A 21,694-nucleotide genomic window follows, 5' to 3' on the forward strand; every position below is an offset into this window, starting at 1 on the left:
AATTTCTTACAAACATCCTTGTGATTCTGTCTGTTTTATAAGTTGAATTGCCTGTGATGCAGAAATTCAAAAATTTTAAGCATAAATTATCTTTTTAGGGGAGTGCGGGCAGGGGAAAAGGAGAGGAAGCAGTTGAATCTTTCAAGTGGCTTGGAAATTTTAAAAATACAAGCAAAAAGTGAACCAAATACCAAAACCTGGTGCATTCAAGAGACTTTACTGTTTACTTCTGCTTTGTTACATACTAAGAAATATATAAATTTTTGTGCTGAAGGAGATAAAATAAATTCTAAATTGCATTAATTCAGTAATACTGGTAATGTTGAGATTTGTCTTAGGAAACAATTTAAGTGTAAACTTCCTAGCGTTTTAAATTGATGTTGTATGGATGTGCCTTGAAATGTTAGTGTGTTGTATGTAGAATCTGAGAGAAGTGTCATGATGAAAAAGAATAGATTACTTATGGCTTGTTATTTACATGTTTTTCAGCTGTAAGGGTATTCCGTTTTTGTTTTGCAGAAATATGGTTTCGTTTGGTTTTGCCTTAATTTTGCCCTCAGGTTAACTAGTAGCTTAAGAGAACATCTTTGCTACGTAAGTTCATTCAAAGTTAATTAGAAGGTGGAAAAAGGTCAAATTCCCCCCCTACATTAGGGAGGAATGAAATAGGAGAACAATTCTAAAAAGCTGCAGGACATGGGGCATGATGAGGATAACTACCGAAGGACTGAAATAACTGATTTCAGTAGTACATAAAATACATTGTATTGATGTTTATTTGTTGCATGGAGTTGAAGAAATAACTAACTTGAAATGTAGGATTACTTCTGCATGTTCAGCAATTAAACTTTCTCCAAATGGCTGCTTTAGGTTTAAGTGCTATTAGCAGCTCAGAATTTGATAGCTGATTAAACACAAGACTAAGAATTTTGAGTTTTGGAATCCATCACCTGCTTCCCCCCCTGACTTTATGTATGTATATAATTTCCAAGTGCAATCTATTTCATAAGTTGAATCTGGACAAGATTCAGAAATTACAAAGAGAAATTTCCCTGTCAAGAATAGCTAGAATAGGATCCTTGATCAAGAGTGAAAAAGGTGATGGAGGAGTGTGGTGGAAGCCTTGAAAAAATGGTGTTAGTGTGCAGACTGAGGAGACAGACACGTCACCTTTCCTGTTCAGCGTGTGAAGTAACACAGGAAACTTGCAGTGGTCAAATTCAAAACAAAAGGACTTCTAGCATCTGAGACATTGTGCACACTTTAAATTTTTATATGAGGGTAAAAAAAACCACCTTGACTTCCCTGAGAGAAAAACCTCTATAGGACTATTAAATATAAAGATATTCCTGCTGATTTGGAAGGCCTCTGAGCTGTCACTTTGCTTGTCTCCTTAAATATCTTCTTTCTTAGGCATTTGCTGTCAGGCCCAGGACAGCAGGTTCAGACAGTGACCCAGGGTAAACAAAAGGTCTAGCTGTTTGTGTGGTGTAAAAAAATTTCTACGGAAGAGAGAAGTCTTTTTAAATTGGATCTAGGAAGACTACTGCAATTATTTCAACTATTAAGTTCAGTTGCAAAGTGGTAACAGAGGCTTTCCAAACATTAATCGAGCACAGGGGAGTGAGCCTTTCACTGTCCCACGCTGTTGTCTTAAGCTAAACAAAGTAAAACCAAGGATAATAAGCAGAGGCAATGGAGTTATAAGGCTATACAGCGAGAGCCTAAGGGAGAAAAGGTTAATGGTATTTTTGGCTGTGAAGTGTGGGAGAAGCCCTGAAAAAAGGCGTTGACTCAGACCAGTGAATCAGTGGTACACCACAGCAGCACGTTTAGCTATCGCTGCTTGAGCGGACAGAGTCTGGATTATATCTGTTCCATCAACTGATGAAACCACGCAGGTTTGCCTGAAAATTACTATCGTTTTTAAGCAATGCACTGTCACTGCTAACTGGAAGTGATCATTTCCATCAGTCCCTATATACTTTGGAATTGCTTCAGTGAACAGCATCCCAGATAATACAAGGCTATCAACTGTCTGCTTGCTTTAAATCACTGCAGTTGAATGGATTTCAGAAGGAAAAACATAAATGAATTTTCTTGGCCCACTGTACTTCTACAGTATTTTAAAATTTTCCAACCTAGTTACCATCAGTTAAAATCAGACAGCCAGATATACCTGATAAGGTAAGGACACCACACTGAAGTAACCGACAATTTAATTGCTAGGAATACAGAGACAACAAATGGTATTACTCGGTTACTGAGAGATGCGAGGAAGTATCTTAAGCAACTTTGAATGTAGGGCACTCTACAAACAAAACAATTACATATGTTAACTGTGATGGTAGGTTAGCATGATGCTTATAGCAGTCTCGGGTGCAGAGGCTGTTGCCTTTTGTTGGTGTGCTTAAGCAGCCGCTGTTAAGGTGTGGGAAGAAAATACATGTAGTAATGACTGAGATTTATTCTTCTCTCTGGGAGTGGGGGAAAATCGCAAGTCAAAAAGTTAACCGAGCTTGTTGAAGCCAATTCTTCTTAAGCTTCTTAGTAAGAAGGTGGCTGTGCGCCGTAACAGGGGCTAGCCAACATAAAGGTGTTCAGTGGCACATGGAATGCCAATATGCTGTGGTTTAGTTACGCACTGATAGTTACAGAACAGCTGGTAAAGTCAGCTGCCTTTCCCTTCTCTGCATTTATCACTTTGTATTTGCAGAGGTACTGACACTTCAGTATCAATCAGCAAAACAATACCGCATTTGAAAGTGGATAATTAAAGCTGTTTTCTTTTAACTTTAGCGAGATCTTCTGAAACTGCTCGTACCATTCGTTCTGTAGCTTTCTTCAGACTGTTTGCTGTCTGTATAGCGTGATCCAGAGTAGAACTTAAAATCTGTTTGGAACAATAAAACACAGCCTTGTTAATGTGGAAGACAAATGTTTACATAGGTACAGAACAGAAAGTGATGTTCTGTGTAGCATTTTCACGTGTTGAGAAGTACAAATTCTGAGTGAAGTGATAGAGTGCTCCAGGATTCAGGCTGGAAGTATCTGTTATTTATTTCTCTCTTTAATTGTGTAATCCTTTGAACTGAGGGGTATTTACACCTTTCTAAACTAGGAGACTCCGTGTGCGCATGTTTGTTGTATTGAGAACCTTTATTTTATTTTTGATAGTGGTTTTTATGGCTAGGGTGTTCTTATGTTTCAGTTCATGAAGCACAGTTCCAGAAATAAGATCCAGCTCTCCTTTTCTGTCCCTTTCACCATTTATACAGGGACTAAGTTGCCTAAAAAGTCTGTAATATACCCATACGGATTAACACATCAATACAGAAACTAAATACTTTGGTTTCTAACTCCCTGTTGTCTTACCCTCAGATAGACTAGACATGTTTAGACTGTAATAATCAACTTGTGAAGGATGGAGATGTTCAACAGTGCCATGATGTGGGGATATACTCTTCCCAAGATAGTTGTGTGGCTTTTCATTTTCACTCTAACGTCTTACATTTGCATTGGAGTCACTAGCATTTCTGTTTCTGATGCTGCTTGCAGATTTCCTTTGGGCAGACTTCTTGCTGGGTAAGTATTGACGTGAAAGGATAATTTTATCATATGTGCTTGAATAGCAGGTTTTGGCAGCCTCAAAGTTTTGCCTAAAGATAAGATGTAATAAATTGAATAAAATACAAACAATTTTAGCAAGCAGAAGAATTTCTAAACTGTGAATTAAATATATAAACCTTGATAGCATACTCAGCTGCAAGTTAATTTTACAATGAGTACAATTTTTCATTTAATTGTAAAACACAGTCCATCATGATTCCTGTTACATCAGTATTGCAGTAAGACAGAAAACATTCCAGGATGCTGAGTCAGGAAATCTCACATAATAGCATCACGTTCTTGGTGCTGTAACCTTCTCTCACAGAGTGGCTTGTGCCACTGATTCCCAAGTGCAGCCGCTGTACTTCCAGGCGATTACCGCTATTGAGTAATAACGTCAAAAACTGCAGTAACAAAACTTGTCTGAGTTTGTCTAGTCTGTGCTATAATTAAGAATCCATTTTACTTCTCAGACTGCTGGTGTAATTTAATGTTAACAACAGTTAAAAGTAGGACTTCTACTTAAAAAGAAATGGTTGGTAGCAAACAGGATTGCATCTTAGATAATACAGACCTGCTTTTGAATGTGTGAACGGGAGCATCCTCTTAATAAAGTGAGATTTTCTTTTTTTTTTTTTTTTTTTTTTTTAACCAAATGTGTCCACTAAAGAAGTCAGACGTTTACTCTTCATTAAATTAGAAAGATTGAAGAACTACTCTAAGAATTATTTATACTAGTTTTTAGGGTAAACATTTAAAATCAATTAGTGCGAAAAATTCTAATGCACAGCATAGACCACAAGAGAAAACATTCCTCCTGCCTAGGATTCTGGTAAGCTGCTTTGTTTGTTTATTTTTCTTTTTCTTTTTTTTTTTTTTTTCTATGCTGAATCTTCAACAATGGCGTGTTCTGTTTTACTTAATATAGTTATTCCTACAGCTTACCTTTCAGAAAGTCTGTTTACAAGTTCATCTGGCTGTTTATTTTTTTGAGCCTTGTGAGTGGAGATTCTCTTCTGTGAATAAGCTGGAGCTGTTGAGGCCATGTTTAAAACAAAAGCAAAAAAAAAATTCTAAATATTTAACATTTTTATTTAGGATAAATAAAATCAAGTAACCAATGCTGCTGAATAAAACTCAAATATGTTTAAGATTTTGTGTAAATGAGGATAGATTAATCTTTTTGGATTTGCTGTTGAATTTAGTTCTGTGACAAATGGTATGGATATTTATATTCCCTTTCATACAGGGAAAGACTGCAGGGGGAAGTGTAGAATAATCAGACTCTTATAATCCTAATAATTACATGACTACTACTTTGATTTGTAGTTTTACAGTATTTATATAGAGAAATAGCTAATTTATACTTTCTTCCCACTGTTGAAAATTTGTATTTTTCTGTGTGCAATTTCCTCCTACAGTATAGAGAGAGGAGTTTGAAGTAAGTGATTTTAAAAGCAGGATGTTCAACTCTAAATTTTATTTTATTTTTTTTTTTAGGCTTTTCTTGACATTGCTGTATGTCACACAATTTGAGCGCAGAGCTGGAATTTTCTTTAGTGCTTGTTTATACTACATGAGGTAACAGCTAGGACTGAAAAAGTTGGCACAGTAATGCCCAATTTGAATATTTTTCCATGTGGCACTGCAAAATGAGATACTCCTGTCATAAATGAAATATGGAAGGGACTCCACTCGTAAAGAATGAGAGAAGGTTAAAGCTCTTGTGCATGGGGATTAAACTTGGCTAGGCGTGCTCAAGTTGGATTTGCTGATCTTGCTCTACGAGATCTGTGCACATCCACTGTTCAGCTACAGTGCTAGGGATTGCTTATACTAAACTAAATCTGGCCTGATAGATGTGCAGTGTGGCTTTCAGCCCCTTAAAATCTAGCCCGTGGTGGGTGATTATTTCAGTAACACATCATACTTACAGTTTGAACCAGAACTTTTATTTCTGTGCGGGGCACGAGGCTGAACAGATTCTTTGTGATTACTGAGTTTGAATTGATTCCCGCTTCCTCTAGGGCATCTGTATCTAAGTCCTGAAAACAAAGACATGTTGTTCAGAAGAACAAACACTAGAAACAATATTTTTGTGTAGATAATATTCTTGGAATCATTATACCTTTTCTCTCTCCACATGTTCTTGTATTGAATGTTTTGTAAGTGTCAGTCTCGCAGTTCCCAAGTTCCTCGCTTTGTGAATCACTGTAAGAATCATAGGCTGAGGTGTCTTCTGAATCGCTGCCTAAAATCCCAAAAATACATTTAAAAGGTCTGAAATATTAGAAATATCTGCCTGTCTACCTAGGTAATTATTTGGCCTTCAGCACAACAACTTCTGAGCCCTTTACTGCCGTTAATACTACTGCAATTTGAAGAAGTCCGCTTTCCTCTATTTTTGCAGGTGGGGATTCAACTTTAAAGATTGGTTTTCAGCCTTGACTGTAAGCCTCAAATGTAGATTTTATTATTTTTTTTTTTAATTGTGTTTTCCTGTTTCAAAACTGGTTTTTTTTGTTTTGTTTTTTAATTAAGCTCTCAATCTCCCTCGGAGATGGTCTTTATGTTCTTGTTTTGAAGGTTAGATTTCCTACAAGTTGAAGTGTTACAAAAACAATGCAGCCTAAAAGGAATGTGACAAGCAAATTTGGAAGGATCTAGTACAGCACTGCTTTAGCTATCGCACAAATCAGTACTAACGATAGCGGCCCCAGTCTATTATACTAAAGTGAAAGGATATCACAGAGAATCCAAGGGCAAAGATAGACCAAAGGTAAGAATAAGATGTAAAACTGGATCTAGGACAGCTCATGTGATTCTCTTTTAGTTTTTGGGTACTAACAGCTTCAAAGTATTCTGCAGTGGAAAGATGAAATTGGGATGCCCTAAGAGAAACAAATGCTGACAGATTCTTAGGGAACCTCCAAGAGCTGGAGTATTGGGTGACTTCACAGCTGACTTGAAGTAGCTCACAGTAGCCTGTGTGGGCTCTAGTTTGGATTTGGTGAAATTATATTATTAGCAGCTGGACCAAGGAAGGAGAATACTTCCAGTCAGTGTCAATCCTGAATGGATCAAGGATTTAGGAAAACTTTTTTTTTTTCCCCTTTGTTTTCATGCAGAATAGGAAAGCTGAATCCAAAAACTAAAAGTGGAAGTACTTATACGAAGTGTTTCAGTCACCAAGTCTGGAATCTTCTTCTAGGACATGAAATAAATGCACATAATAAGGAGAAAAAGCAAAATCAAAGCATTGTGTGTACACCACTGTAAGGCTTTTGAAAAATGTTAGTAGTAGTAATATTTCGGAAGCTTAGTTAAAAAGGTGAATTAGAATTATAGAGTAATTCAGGTCGGATAGGACTTCTGGCCTGATGGCCTTTCAAAGGAGGACCAACGTAGATGAAGTTGCTTAGGACCCTGAGCATCTCTGAGGAAGGAGATGCTGCAGCCTCTCTAGGGAAAACCGTTCCAATGTTTGACTAGACCCAGAGTTAAAACTCTTGCTCATGTCTAACTGGAATTCTGTTGTCACTGGTTTGTTGCCTCTTGGTCTGTCACTGAGACTTACCAAGTCAATTGCACTTGGTGTCCTCTTTAGTCTCCTTTTTATTCTTAGTGTCTTGTATTGTGCTAAGCAGTGACATCTGTTAAAACTATAAATCAGTCTTCACGCTGCTGATCTGTGACATGAATGTCTTAACAGGATTCAATGGTAGGTATAAGCACAGTTCTGACTTTTGTATGCCATTACTACTTACTCAGGTTGGTGTCTGATAAATCAGTTGGTTTTCTCTGAATGAAGAGTGAATGTGTTCCAGTTTTCCTTTCCTGGATGTTTGTATTTCTTTGAGCATGAAAACAAATCATATCTTGTATATTAGTACCTTTATGACAAGCCTTACGAGCGTATTATATTAATGTTTGACCACTGCTTAGCTGAAGAGAAACTAGATTTACTCACAGAAAAACCCTGTTTCAATTATCTGAAAAGGTGGCAAGTAGAAGCTTAAATTAAAAATTAACTAATTGCGAAATAATGACCACTTTAGCGAAAGGACACGTTCTCACAAGACGACCCTGACTTACCAGAGCTGTTAAACATGCTTAAACGCAGAAGTCTTGATAATCAACATCTAGTATGAAATCCTATGTATTTATATACATGTTCGCATATGCTACATCAAAATATTATCAAAGGTAAGGATGATATGGTTTCTTAGTAACTTTGAGCTATTAAGGTTTTAATTTTACTGCTGTTAGATAACTAAAGGAATATTCGAGATGTACCTTCTGACAGAACAAGAACAAAGTTCCTTGTTTGCCTTATCTTCAATTTAGGGCATACAGTATAATCAAATTTATTTGGAAAATTTTCCTCCCATTCATGAAAACAGTGATCAGAAGATTGAGCTAACTTCCTTTAAATCATAGAGGGGGAAAAAAAAAGGAAGCTAGGTGACTTTTACTAGATAAATATTAATATCTACTCTGTAAAATACCTGAGAGCATATTTAGATGAATATTATTGTGTTCTACACTGCATGTATTATAAGATCTAGTTTTGGATAGAGACTTAATTTGCCAAAATTTCAAACTCCGAAATAACTTACGTAGAATTACTTTATTGCACTGACAATTCTGTAAATTAAATTTTACAGATTGACCCTTACACTTGAAGTATATGCAGATGTATCAATATGCTGTCCTTCTGGGCCTATTGGAGGAGTTCATGACAATGATAATTTCAAATATTTTTTCATTGCCAAACACTTTGCAGTCATCCCAGTTTGGGATGCTGGTGTGCATCGCTGAAGGGAGAGCAAAGACAAAGCCTCTTAATACACTGTGCTGTTTAAGCACCATAGACCTTAAACTGGTCCTCTGAGATAGGCTAGTCTGCGATACAGAGATAATCCTCTCTTTAATAAAATTGATGGGAGACCATGTGTATAAATCTGATGTGATTAACTGGTCATAAACTTGAAAACAGATCATCCTCTCATTTTATATGTAGCATTCGGTGTTTCACGCAGAGTCCGGTATAGAGACATGTCAGCGTACATGCCCGTATCTGTTCGCTGAGCTGTAGAAAACCACATCTGTGACTAGCCAAAGCACGTAACACTCCCACCCTTTCATACTTTTCTTCATTGGCATTAAATTTTTTACTGAATGTACCCTGACAATGGCATGCAAGACCTTCAGCAGCATATTTTTCCTCAGGTGAAAGGAATCTCTGTTGCACCCAGAAGGCAAAATAAATTTATGTAAGATTGTTGATATTACTGTGTACGTATCAAACAGGATAGTGTGAATGGTGGCACCATTTGCACGTCACTTCCATATTGCTTTTAGTTGCCATCAACTCTACAATTTGATTTATCTGTTTACGATTCTAACTGTAGAGCAGACTGGAAAAAATAGGAGTACTTTTTTTGTCTGGGAAGCTGGAATTCAAGACAGGTTTTCATTTTGCTTTGAGAAGGATGACCATATATTAATTAATTTATCTCAATGCCTTAAATATTTTTGAAGGCAAGCGATTGACTGTAGGTTTTTGCTTTCTGAACAAATAATAAAGGCAGGCTATTAAATGCAGTTAAGTCTTTCCTCAGAAAAGCCAACTATCATAAATTTAAAAAATGTTTGAGTCTTTCCTTGAATTACTCCTTCAGAAACCAATTCAGCAGTGGTACAATATGCTGTAGTATCTCAAAAGCTGAGCCTTTGTGCTGTGCAAAAAACTGAAGAGAAAAATATTGCATGATTTCAAAGCTGAATAAGATAATCTAAGTTTAAAAAACCACAAGCGTGGAAATAGATCTCATACCATTACGTTGGAAGCATGCTTGTTTGCTAGCGGACCTCCTTTCCCCAGAAGCTCTTCTGGAAGTTGATTCAGCTCTCTTTTGTAACCTTAATTGGTTAAGGGGAAATAATTTATTTTATTTTTCTATTCTCATTGAGATAATTAACACCTATGAAATACTCCCCAGGAGGGCAAGGATGGTATCTGGAATTTTTTCACAATGTTTTTTGAATTTAAAAGACCACACAAATATTGCTGTATTTTTTCACTGGCGCTGTGCTTTGACTAGTGATTCACATCCTGTATTTGTGTGGCTGCAATGAATTTTGTACAGAGGTGTGATTTAACTCCTAGTGAAACTGAGGGTAGTGTTTTGGCTTCAGGAAATATTTCAAGGTCCATAAGACCTCAAAAAAAGGTAAGAAGGCCAGGCTGGAAGGAATTTTTGGTTATGTGGTTACAGAATTCTGTAAAAGTTTTATTCTGGGAATACTGTTCTTTCAGAGATTCCAGACATCCCAATTTTCTATAGTCACCAAATAATTTTAGGTAAATTTTTACAAAAAATTCAATAGCCGTTTCAAGTTTTTCACTTACATGTGAAGACCAAGATTGTACTTGTCACCTTCTAAAGAAAATTTAATTGTCTGTGGGATTACATCAGTTGTCTGACTTTTCTCTCCCTCATCCTTCTTGTGAAGAAATGCGGTTTCGATAGCTCTTCTTTCTGGAGGATCAGCAGTGCTTGAAACTACTGAGCTCTGTACAAAGAAACCGTAGCACAGATACACGTAGTATGTGGTCATTACTTCTACCAGCCAGCATTTTCTGAGGCTCTCTCACCTGGGCTTCAGAGAAAAATGTTTCCTAAAACACTGACTATGAAAGCATTTGGTGATACTTGTCTGTAGATTTGTGGAAGGCTGTAAGAAGTTTTTTTTTTTTTTTTGTGCATTTATGATCTGGGACAAAATACTACCATACTTAGCAGTAAACTCAATTTTCTATAGCACGACAATGTTTGGTCTGCTAGTAATTCTGCAGCTTAAGAATCCTGGGCAAACCAAGTAGTATTTCTTCCAACAAAATGATCGTGATTAGTTCCCCAAAACAAAGACAGCTTTGTAGAAGTTGAAGTGGCTGCTCCTATTTTGTTATTCTGAAATAAATGCTTTTGAAGCCAGGTTTAAGAATATTCAGCATAACCATGTTTTTATACTTAGGTTTCAGTTGTAATGAATGAAATATTATGGAGTAAATGTGTCATGAAAAAGCAACACTTTCTTTGAAGTAACATGCTATCTAAAAGTGTCGTGCTCTTATTAGAGGAGCACATAGAATAGCACAACCACCCTGAGGTTCTTGAGACTTTCACCAGCAAACCAGAATAATGTAGTGTTCAAATAATAAATCCCGTGGAGTTACCTGACAAATTGAGCATGATGAATGGGCAGATTCGTAGGAAGTAAGCAAAGAAGACAAGCTGTGTTTGCTGTCATCAGTTTGTTCTTGCATGTCTTCAAGCAGCATCCCAAGTCTAAATATTTCCCCTTCCACCTTTCTAAATTCAATTGCAATACACAGTTAGTGAAACCTGTATGAATCGAGGGTTTTTTGTTTTTTTTTTTAAATAAATAAATTAATGGAGTTCAGAGTCTCTTTTAAGAACTTGAATTAATCAATTAAAGCCCAAGATGAATTTGGGCCAAATCACTTCTAGCTTAGCACATATGATGTTTAAGATAATGTTTTCACTTCAGAAAAATTCTAGTGGATAAATGAAGAAATAGTTGTAAAACACTCAAAATATGGAAAATAAACTAATGTACTACTTATCTTCTGACCTTTCAGGATCAAACTCTCCAACATCGATAGACTTGTCCTTGTTGTTCTGCAGCTGTAAACTACGGTGCTGTTCTCTAGCTGTTAAGTAATTCCCTTCCAAGGCATCCAGGTATCTTCGCAATTGATTTAACGCCTTCACCAATAAGAAATCATTCAATAGCAAATGTCATTATGATGACGTCCACCTAGTACCTCTGTGCTGCTCTACTATGTACAAGGAAAGTATTAAACCATAACTTCTGAACTGGTACCCTACATGTAGGGCAACTTAAGGCCTTTCACTAATAGTTTTGAGTTTTTTAATTCTTAAAACAGATCTAAGAACTCAGCCATCTACTGAAAACCTTCATTTTTGCCTCTTAAAATCACAACTCTCTGTTTGAGGAAAACATGGAATATCTTGCCAGAAAATTGTGAGTCTGCAGCCATTTAAAGTACATTTCAGATAGCTGAAAATACATAAATTAATTTACCAAATAGTTGTCTTGTAAAAGGAATGTCTCTGGGCTCATGTGCTTAGAGAAGTCTTCCACCTTCAAGACAAAATATTAGACTTTTATTTGGTATTTTAAAAACAAATATGCCAAATGAATGTAGAAATTATCATCAGTGCAAAGGATATATTGAAACGGAGGTCTTTACTTTCTTTAACAGTTGATCTGTCTGATCCTTTAGTATTTGAGACATCTTTTCTCCTAGTGTTGGTTCTGGCAGTAAATTAGGACGTAGACAGTGTGCTTCTAGTGTACCAGCTGCTGGTAATGCTGTTGTTCCACACTGTAATCCTACAGGATACAAGATAAGATCAAACAATTAGAATTTCTGCCCCAAAATGCTATCAAATTACATAAAATTACAGTAGCTATGCAAATGACTATTTTATTTACTTGCTTTAGACAAACCATGTGTAGAGTGCCTAGGGACAGGAGCGTGTACTGCAAAGAGTTCAGAGGATGTCCCGGTGTCTCCTGAGGAAATGGCAATGCTGGCATTTGGAAAATCTGGCTGAGGAAGTACCTGTTAAAGTGAGAACTTTGGTTATAGAACACTTGTGGAAACAAACAACAAATTAAGAAATAAATCAAAATGCTAGGAGAAGTTATTAATGAAATATTTATTCTAACAATAGGATATAATTTTCTGTGTTTATAGTTTGATATATGTATAGTGTCTCATTGTATTAATACAATAATACTTCAACTTTGTGTTGTGAAAACGTAAAGAGGATTTGGATAAGTAGGAAGTACAGTATGAAGGTGACAGAATAATTTGGGGGAATATTCTTACTCCTGGAGATAAGAATTAATTAAAAAACCCCAAAACTCTATTGAGAGATTTACCTTAGGATTAAATCTCAGATGGTCAGTATGATTCTGGGCATCAGCATGCTGTGTCTGCATCTTGTTTGTGGCCAGGAAATAATAAGGAAAACGATTAAAACTTGTTACATCTCAAACAGTTTACGAAGATAGAAATCTAGGAATGGACTTCAGCATCTGTGTAGCTCTCTGGGTGAACTCCATGGCAGGGCATGAAATTAAAAAGTGATTATCTAATTCCTAACAAACTGTAGAAGAAATGTACTACAATGAGAGAAATACTGTTGTCAAACAACTCCTTTACAAGAATTGCCTTGCCAATAAATGCCAGTACAAACAGCTGAAGAGTGTTAAGATGCGAAAAAGGCAAAGATGTCTTTAACGTAAACACAGGCACAGTATAAAAATACACTTATAAGAAAAACTTTCAGTTTAGTACTTCTGGTGAATTGGAACATTTACATATAATACTAGAAATAACAATATATAGCAAATTTCCTAATGATTTGATAAGATGCTTTAATATTGCAAATAATACCCTGGAGCATCATTAAGTATTTGTTAATGAGGGTTCCACAGAAATTGAGTCCCACAAAATGTTATTTGTGAAAGCAGTTGTTGACTAACGTGACAAACTCACTGATACCTACAGACCGCCTGCACGAACCAGTCGTGTTGGATTTTACTGGACACAGAGTATCCTCTTACAGTAAAACATCACTCCACCACATATTAAGGATCTCTTAAAGCATCTTAATTACCTCTAGCTGATGTAACAGTTCTGGGATGCTGATTTCTTCTTGATTCTCCACTTCAGCAGAATTGAAATAGTGCTTATTTTCTGGAATGTTGTTCGCAATTACTGATTTAGTTAAAATAGGGGAGGATTTTGTTCTTTCAGTTGTAGGAGCTGAGTTAATATTGTCACTTCTTTTTGGTACTGTAACTTCTGAAGCAGCTTCGGAGAAGTTGGGAAGGCAGTAGTGAGCTTCAGCCTGGCCGTAGTGGAGCTTGTAAGGTGAAACTGTTTTCTTAAACAGCTCGCTCTCTTTTCTCATGTTTTGAAAGATGTGTGTGTCTTCATTCTCATTAATCAGTTGTGAATTTTCTTGTCTGCACCCACACTTCTCAGTAGGTTTCTTTGAAACACATCTATTTTGGTTTAGCAAATTTTGACTTTTATCACTGGTGTTTACTTCCTTGTGCTTTTCGAAGTGATATTCTTCAAAGTTAGTTGTCCGTTGTTCATGCGCCAAAGGGCCTTTGACGTGTTCTGAAGGCGCACGTCTGTTCACGGTGTCGTCGATGCTTTCTGTGAAGGAGGTCTCTGGTATTGTCTCGCAGTCGATGAACTGGCACGTGCTTATTGATTCTCCCTTAGAGAAATGACGCCAGAGGATATCAGACATTTTTGAGTGAGTTGGGTGTTCTTTGCGATCTGCTTTACTACAGGCACCAGCAGGCGATTCCTTCTTAAAGGAAGCTTCACTTCCAGGCATTTCAGCTGAAATTCCTGTTGTTCCGGTGGCACCTCTGTAGTGACTGGAGAATTCCTCAGGCTGTGGAGGAGTTCCATAATTTGCTGTTGCTTTTATGTTTTGGTTGTCTTCAGAACAGGATAAGTGTAAAATACCAGAAATATGCTTTGTACAAGTACAGTCACTCAGATTGTCTGAACTATCGTTGTATTTACAGGTTGTTCCTATGTCTCCATCATAAGGTAAGTCATCTTGTTCCTCCTCAGTTGCACCTGTAATACAGCCCAGTTCGTCTGAAAATGAACTACTCATTTGGGTTTTCACCCAGCCTGACAATTCGTGCTTTTTTGGAGTCTCCATCCCCCGTTTACGTAGAGTATGAACGCCATTGCTTCTCCGATTTTAGACGCAGCTTTTAGTATTGCATGGATCAAAATCTGCAATGTACGAGTAATAATTATTTTGTACTTAAATACATTTGAGAATTTACTTCTGTTATTTTTTTAGAACCATCCCCCTGACGTGGATGTGCACAGGTGTCAGTCCGGGTTAGCTACCGGAGGAAATAAAGGCACAAATGACAGAAGCGGTGGGGAACAGGAGAATGGGAGCTGAGCGCCAGGTTCCTCTCCTGGCGCGCTAATCCCGCTGGGCTACAGTTTAAAAAAAAAAAAAAAGGTAATAAGATACAACTGCTCACACTTTACCTCCCCACCACCCAGCCTTGCTTCGGCTTCTGCAGCAGAGAGACATCACCAAACTTCTTTCAGTGTACTCCTCGCCCGGTTTGGCCAGGTGCGGTGGCGCGCAGCCCTCTCGGCGCGCTTCCCCGCGGCTGCAGCCGCTGCCGCCCCCCGGTCCCCGCTTTTTCCTTCTCTTGGGAACGGAGCCCTGCTGCGGGGCGCTGCTTTTGTTAAGGCTCTTATTAAACTTTTATTTCAGCTCTCATTAAACTTTTATTAGACCGGTTGGTTGGCGCTGGGCAGGGCCGTGGTGTCCGGTTACAGACCGGTAACCGGAGCGGGGCAGCGGGGCGGACAGCGCCGCTCCCCTCTCCTCCGCGGGCCGGGCTGCGCTGCTCCCGCCTCCCCCGCTTCGCCCCGCCCACCACCGCCCGTCCTCGCCTTCCCATTGGTCCGTATGAATGATGCGGCTTTCCGGCGGGGCGGATGCGCGGGGATTGGCGGGTTCGAAGAGCGGCTGCGCGTGGGTGGAGGGGGGGGGGGCGGTGCTGGCTGTCGGGAGCGGCTCCGGCAGCGGGGGCGCGCCCGGCCCCTCAGCCCGCCGCGCGCGCGGCACCCAGGTGAGGCGGGAAAGGGGCCGCCGCCGGGGGTTGGGGGGGGGACGGGACGGGGACGGGGCCGTTGGGGCGGGGGTCGCGGCGGTGAGCGCTGCTTCCCAGGAAAAGGGGAGGGGGAGCGGCTCCTCCGGTGCCGGCTGCAGCGGCCTTCGCCGCCGGGCCGCTCCCGAGCGGCCTGCGGTGTTGGCGGGTGAGCTGAGCGGGCGGTGGGCTGCGGGAGGCTGCTGCTCGTGCCTGAAATCCGGGTTCCCGACCTCCAGCGGCGCTTCTGGCCGCCGCCCGCCTCCCTGCTTGGGAAAGCAAAGCCGGACGCACCTGTCCGGCCGGCCTTCCTCCGTTGCCTGTCCTCAGAGATCAGCCCTGCCGCTTTAAAGAGCGTTAGGAGCAAAAAGGCGTTACCCCGGTACCTCGCATCGGCTGTGCTGTGCTGAACGAGACGGATAAGGGTGATGAATAGCAAATAAAATTTTAAAGGGAGGGATGAAACAGGCTGTTAATATATCAGGAACCGAAGGACCTGCGGGCGTGCCGTGAAGAGTGAGGTGTCCAGGGAGGAAGCTCTGAACTCCTGAAGAATTTGAGTTAGACGCTATGTTGTGGCACATCTGAACTCAAATTGTAGTACACCTCGTCCTGTTTATCCACTGGACTGTCGCCTTTGCTAGTCTGGTTCCTCCCTCATTTGCTTATGCAGATTTTGAATGGAGGAGCATCATTAATCAGGAATTCTTCTCTATCCCTTTTTTGACCCGTTTGCAAAGACAGATTGTACCTCACCTTGAAGCTGTGGCCTTTCTTCTGCTTTAGAAGCTTTCTCAGCCTGACACGCTGTTCCTGGTCGGTCCTTGCCGGCAGGCCGCATGCATCCCGGGTTGCCATGGAGAGCTGCCCGACCATCTCAGAATTTGGAAGGAAGTGCTGGGTCTGGCATCTCAAAAAGACCAGTTAAGAGAGTCCAGTCCCTCCTTAAATTTTGTCTGAAAACTTTATACCTTTTGTTCAAGTGATAACTGTATTAGAGCTGAAAATGGTCATCCTCACAATGCAGTCCTTGTAAATTCTTCACTTATATATTTTTATTGTGTGTTTAAACTCTTTTGTGGGCCTCTACTGGTGTTTCTTCTTACTGGTTCCATTAATGGTTACCTGGACTTCTGCACTGTGATTATGCGTCCCTCTTCGGCGGGAAGGACTTTATACTTTCAATTACTTCTGTATAAAGCTGAGACAAAGCTTATCTGAAACTTAAGACAGCACTATTGGACTAGAAGGAACCTATGTGCGTTTTGTCTGTTGCTTTATTTAAAATGCTGTTGTAACTCTTTCAAGCAGCTTAAAAGTACTTAGGTTAGGATTGTACATTCCTGCTACTTTTGCTGGAGATTACTTCAGAACTTGATGATTAGGTTAAAGTAATTTTTGAAAAGGTATTGATAGGCATTTTACTGTTTTATTCTTGTGCTCTCATTGACACTTGGCTTAAATTGTTCTTTTTTCTTTTCTTTTTTTCTTTTTTTTTCTGACGTAGAGGCAACAATTCCTTCTCCTCTTAGACATTCTTTTGGTAGTCAGCAAGCCAGTCTCTTCTGGTGTTAATGTTGAGTGAAAGTATTGCAAAAAGATAGGAAACCTGTTTCTTTTGGCATGTTGCAGAGGAGGACAACACAATTTTGAAAATGAGTCTTACCTCTTACACCTCATCAGGTGGGAATTTATTCTTATTTTGCTAGAAGTGTTTCTAATGTCAATTCTCAGCCTTTTCTGGTAAAAAAAGACAGCAGACCAGTTTTCTAAACCGGAGTTCTTCAGGTCTCTGTGTGCAATATGAGTTGGAGAGCAGCTTGGCTCTCCATTACTTAGGAAGGAAAAGTTTTATTAAGAAATGGATGTTTTTTCTAAAAATAAATGCTATCTGTCTGTATTTTTAACCGCTGAATGCGCGGGGAGTTTTTCTTGTTTTACACAGTTTATCGAGATTCTTCTGTTTTGCTTAAAACAGGATCATTTTTAGTTTCTCCTAGTTTTCTGCTTTTAAAAATGTAATAGGTATTTGTACTTTTTTTTTTTTGTCATTCAGTTTTTTTGTAGCAGTTGTGCGGTTAGTTTCATTTTCCCCAACTTAGTCATTCCTGCCCAGATCTGGTAACTGTGGTCTTGGTTTTAGTAGTCTTTAAGGTTAACCTCTTAATGAAATTGTTTATATTTAAGAAGTAAGTGTTGATCTTAGGACTTTCTGAAAGGTGAACCTGTTGTTGCTATTGCTGTTCCTGTGAATGGAAGAATAGAGGGATACCAGGTGAAGGAAAAACCCCTTAACTTGCATTTAGGTATTTAATAGCAAGTCAGCTGTACAAATGATTGTATCAGAAAAATGAAGTACTGTTTTGTGGAAGACCACACCATTAGGAATGTAAAATACAGGAAAAATAGAAATGGAAAAACCAGTAAGAGATGGTCTGAAACATATGTGGCATTGAACAGATGATTAATGTCAAGCTGCCTCTTGGGACTCAAATTTGGTAGGGTTTGAAGAATATGGTTCTTGTTCATATAATAAAACTTTTGTGTATTATAAACCTTTTACTAATACGAAGGAAAAACTTGCATGCTGCTGAGTTACAGGGAAAATAAACCATACATAATCTGCCAAGAAGCTTCTCTAAATCTTTTTTATTTCTTCAGTATTGCAGTTTACGACATTTTTTTTTTCTACCATCATCATGCTGCTATTCTGTTAGGAATTTTGTTCCTTGCATGCAACGCTGTGTAGCCTGTGTCTTACCTAGCCATCATTTGTCTGTTAGAGGAGAGGATGTGCTGTTGTGACCCATTGTATTTGTGTGATAATGTGTGTATATAGTGGATGAATCGTGGGCAGTGGGGGCAAAATGAGCCCAGTTCAGTATTTGTCACACAGACTAAGGAAAAACGTGTTGACTAGCTTCTGAATAGATCTGCACCTGCATCCCAAGTGTTAGAATAAATGTGCAGAGCAGTTTACGACTTGGCACCTCAACAAATATTTTTTTTTCCCTTAAATCTATGTAGGTGATGTGCCGTAAATAAACTGTACCTGTGTCTGTAGAAAGCAAACAATAAGAAAAAAACAGCACATGTTCTTCTCACTCTAGCAAGTGTTTGTCCTGCGCTTTTACAGGTTATAGCTGCGTGTTGTTCAGCTGGAGACTCGTAATTGAGAAGACAATTAACACTTGCTAATATTTGATAACTGGGTGGTACAGGTGGTGCACCAAGGAACGCTGCTGGCAGTATCACAGATGACTTTGGTTGTGCAGTACGGGTTCTGAGAGAGCTACATCTGCTCCTTGCAGGGGTGGTAAGGAGTTCTTTATGCTGAATGCCTGCTTCATCTCTGAATGAGCATCACAGTGTGAAACAGGAAATTTGATAAGCAGCCATATTGCTTCATTTAAATTGCTGTTGTGTTTTACTGCCTGTGATTCTAAGGATTTTAAATTTTTTTTTTTTAATTTATGAAATCTTGAGATTAATTTTCCCCTCTCACTGTAATCTGTCTCCTTTCTTTTTGCTTTCTGGGATCTCTTTTTAAGAGATGTTATAGGCCAGGACGGAGCTGAGAAAAGTGGAACGTTTTACTGGAGAGATTTGTGATCAACTTGCTCTATCAGCTAAAGTACGAAGAGCCAACGTTTTGTGCTGAACTCTTCCCATCTGGTGTTCTTTCATGTCATATAACATGCTCCATTTCCCAAACTGAAGGTACTTGAGGAAATGCCTTATTGGCTGGGAGAGGCCAGAGACCTTAATTTGCATGATGAGATTGTCCCTAATAAGCAGAAGGAGCAATGCTCAAATTTGTGTCCAGAACTTGGTAACAAAACTCTTACTGATTTCGTGGTAATATGATTTAAACTTAGGCCAAGTATAAAAGGATCAGGAGTGGTGACTTTGCTGTGGACTGTCCTTGAAGTCTGTTGTTGCAGTTCTCATCTGGGGTTGTGGGATGCTTGGAAAGAAGGCAGCACAGTATTTGTTTGCAGTCCATAATTACCAATACGTAAAAACTTAGAACACATTCTGGTAAACTCATAAAAATGAAGGAATCCTGATACCTTGATGTATCAAATACGTGAAAAATTATCAGCTGTTCTGAGAGGATGTTATTCTACTGTCGTCTTGTATCTGAAATCTTAATCTTGTTGCATTTAGAATTATTTTCAGTTGCCCGATTAGTTTTATTGTGAGGACAGTAGCTGGCACTTCATGTTCTCTTCTTTTCTTATTTGGTCATAGTGTGGGATTGCCTTATGTAAGGATTTAAATAGATGGCTTACATAAACGATCTGCAGGAATACCCTTATAATAAAAATGCTTGTGGTTACTTGTGCTAGCTACATCCAGTTCTTCAACTTGCGCGCTAGACTGTAATTACGTACATTAAGTAGCCAGCTGATTTCCAGCTAAATACTGATTCTCTTAGAAAAAAAAAAAGATGTTCTGTTCTGGAAAGATCCTCTGGATAGAGGCACTAAGAGGTCCATGATATGGACTGCATCATCGCCAGATGCCTTAAATATTTCTATTTACAAACCTATGCTATACCTTAACTATGCCTAACGGGGCACCTCCGCATTTACCAAGGTTAACAGAGTTGGCCTGGAACTGCGACGGTGCACTGATGATCCTAGCAATGAGAATATATGGGTTTTGTCACCTCACATGTGGCATCATTCTAAGTTTCTGGCCTCTCTTTCTGCTCTTAATGATTCCATTTTCAGGAATGTATTTACATTTCAGTCTGCTGGGTGAAAAGAGAGTGTTTAACGTGAGCAGAGATACCAGATTCTGGCCAGAAATGTGAACATGCCCTAACTGAAAGTTTTACATTTTCATTTAGTTTCTGGTATGATATAAGTTTCTCTTATTGCATAGCGTATATGCAGTTTTATTCTACTGCTTGGATGTTATGTATGAAAGGAAAAGACAATAACCCTTAAGAATGCAGACGAGCTTCTCTCTGATTCAGAGAAGGAAGATGTGTCTGGATTCAGTTATCATGGTTTTTTGGAATAGGTTTTTTATGATCTGGCAGAAATAACTTGTGTCATTAAGACTGATTGTGTTTTAAAGTTGGTAGTTGTTAGTAATATTGAAAATAGGCAATGCTACTTGTTAAAGGAGGCGTTTAACAACAGAAGGGAAACTGAACAAAAAGAATATACAGAATTTAAAAGGCTTGCTGTGTGGCAGACCTTCAGCTTTCAGTAGAAAGCCCCAAACGCTCTGTTGAACTCTACTCCGCAGACAGAAAGGAGAAATTCCTGAGCTACAGAATAAGTGGAAGGTCATGCTAGAGGGCATGTAGAAATGCTCCTAGACTTTTGTTTGCCTTTAACAGAACGTTGTATAAGCTAGGGCATCTAGGCTGCTGTGCCAGAGAGGTGTGAGTGGAGGGAGAATCCGGAGGAGTTTGTCTGTGTGAACAGGCACAGAGGAAATGAACCTTCTCTTGCAGAACCCACCAGGCAGCGAGGTCAGTTGGGTTCAGGTAACCAAAGAAATAAAGGAAACCACAAGCAACATTTTTAGAAATATAGTGGTAAATTAAATATCTCCACTGTAAGCGTGTCTGTCCTAATGCAGGAGTGTATTAGCAGCTAGGTAATAAATGTTGGAGGGGGTTTCTCTTCCTGCAGTCGTATTGATGACTCAAGTAAATCGATGCATAAATTAAAGTACTTGAACAGAAAGCTTTTTCCTCCACTTGGGTAAATACAGTGCTAGAAACAATGGGGGAGGGAAGTGAAGAATGGAATCCGTTGGATCACTGAGGACTTTGTGACAGATAGTGATAGTATTTGTGTAATTTTTCATTTAGCAATTATTTTAAATTTTTTGGGGGGGTGTCGTGAGTGTCATAGCTCCTATTATTAGTATTTTTTTTACTCTTTTATAACCTCTGTGCTTCTGTTGGCTCTCTAAAAAGACGGCTGGTTATACTCAAGTAATTAAGTCTTGGGCATTAACTGGCTAAGAAGGGAGATTAAATAATTTCAGAGATGAAGGAGTCAAGTTTCCATATCTCACCATAGTAATTCTGGTTTTTTGTTTTTTGTGGGTTTTTTTTTTTTTATTCATAAAAGGTAGTTAGCTGTGTGTCGACCAGTTCTGGTAATGAAATGCCTGTCTAGCCTTATGCTGTCAGTTGCAATTTTTTAATTCTCTTTCCAGCAAGGAGCTGATGGTTTCGTAGGTAAAAGATAGCTCTGTCCCCATGGCTTCGGGAAAGCAGAAAAAACTTCTTATTCCTTCTTCTTTGAGTGTCCTGTAAGTGAATCCCAGG

At 39.0% G+C, this 21,694-nt stretch overlaps 2 protein-coding genes across 4 annotated transcripts in view; one reads left to right on the forward strand and one right to left on the reverse strand.

Annotated features, from left to right (window-relative positions):
- Positions 1 to 2,671: 2,671 nt before the first annotated feature.
- AKNAD1 (AKNA domain containing 1) lies at positions 2,672 to 14,201 on the reverse strand. Its single transcript, XM_086753805.1, has 15 exons — positions 13,353 to 14,201; positions 12,613 to 12,672; positions 12,160 to 12,289; positions 11,915 to 12,057; positions 11,746 to 11,805; positions 11,272 to 11,405; positions 10,853 to 10,988; positions 8,760 to 8,854; positions 8,275 to 8,283; positions 7,377 to 7,462; positions 5,738 to 5,860; positions 5,544 to 5,654; positions 4,555 to 4,636; positions 3,512 to 3,659; positions 2,672 to 2,893 (listed from the first exon to the last, which is right to left on the reverse strand). The coding sequence occupies exons 1-15, from the start codon at positions 14,088 to 14,090 to the stop codon at positions 2,774 to 2,776; spliced, it is 2,175 nt and encodes a 724-aa protein (XP_086609931.1). The 5' UTR covers positions 14,091 to 14,201; the 3' UTR covers positions 2,672 to 2,773.
- Positions 14,202 to 15,286: 1,085 nt separating this feature from the next.
- Positions 15,287 to 21,694, forward strand: part of GPSM2 (G protein signaling modulator 2) — a 28,282-nt gene continuing 21,874 nt past the window's right edge. For all 3 annotated transcript variants that reach the window (XM_086752874.1, XM_086752873.1, XM_086752875.1), the window contains exon 1: positions 15,287 to 15,372. The gene's annotated coding sequence lies outside the window, so the exon portion shown is untranslated. The remainder of the gene's footprint in view (positions 15,373 to 21,694) is intronic.

Source organism: Chlamydotis macqueenii, chromosome 8 (genome assembly GCF_036417535.1).
Source record: "Chlamydotis macqueenii isolate bChlMac1 chromosome 8, bChlMac1.mat, whole genome shotgun sequence".
NCBI classification, from domain to species: Eukaryota; Metazoa; Chordata; class Aves; order Otidiformes; family Otididae; genus Chlamydotis; species Chlamydotis macqueenii.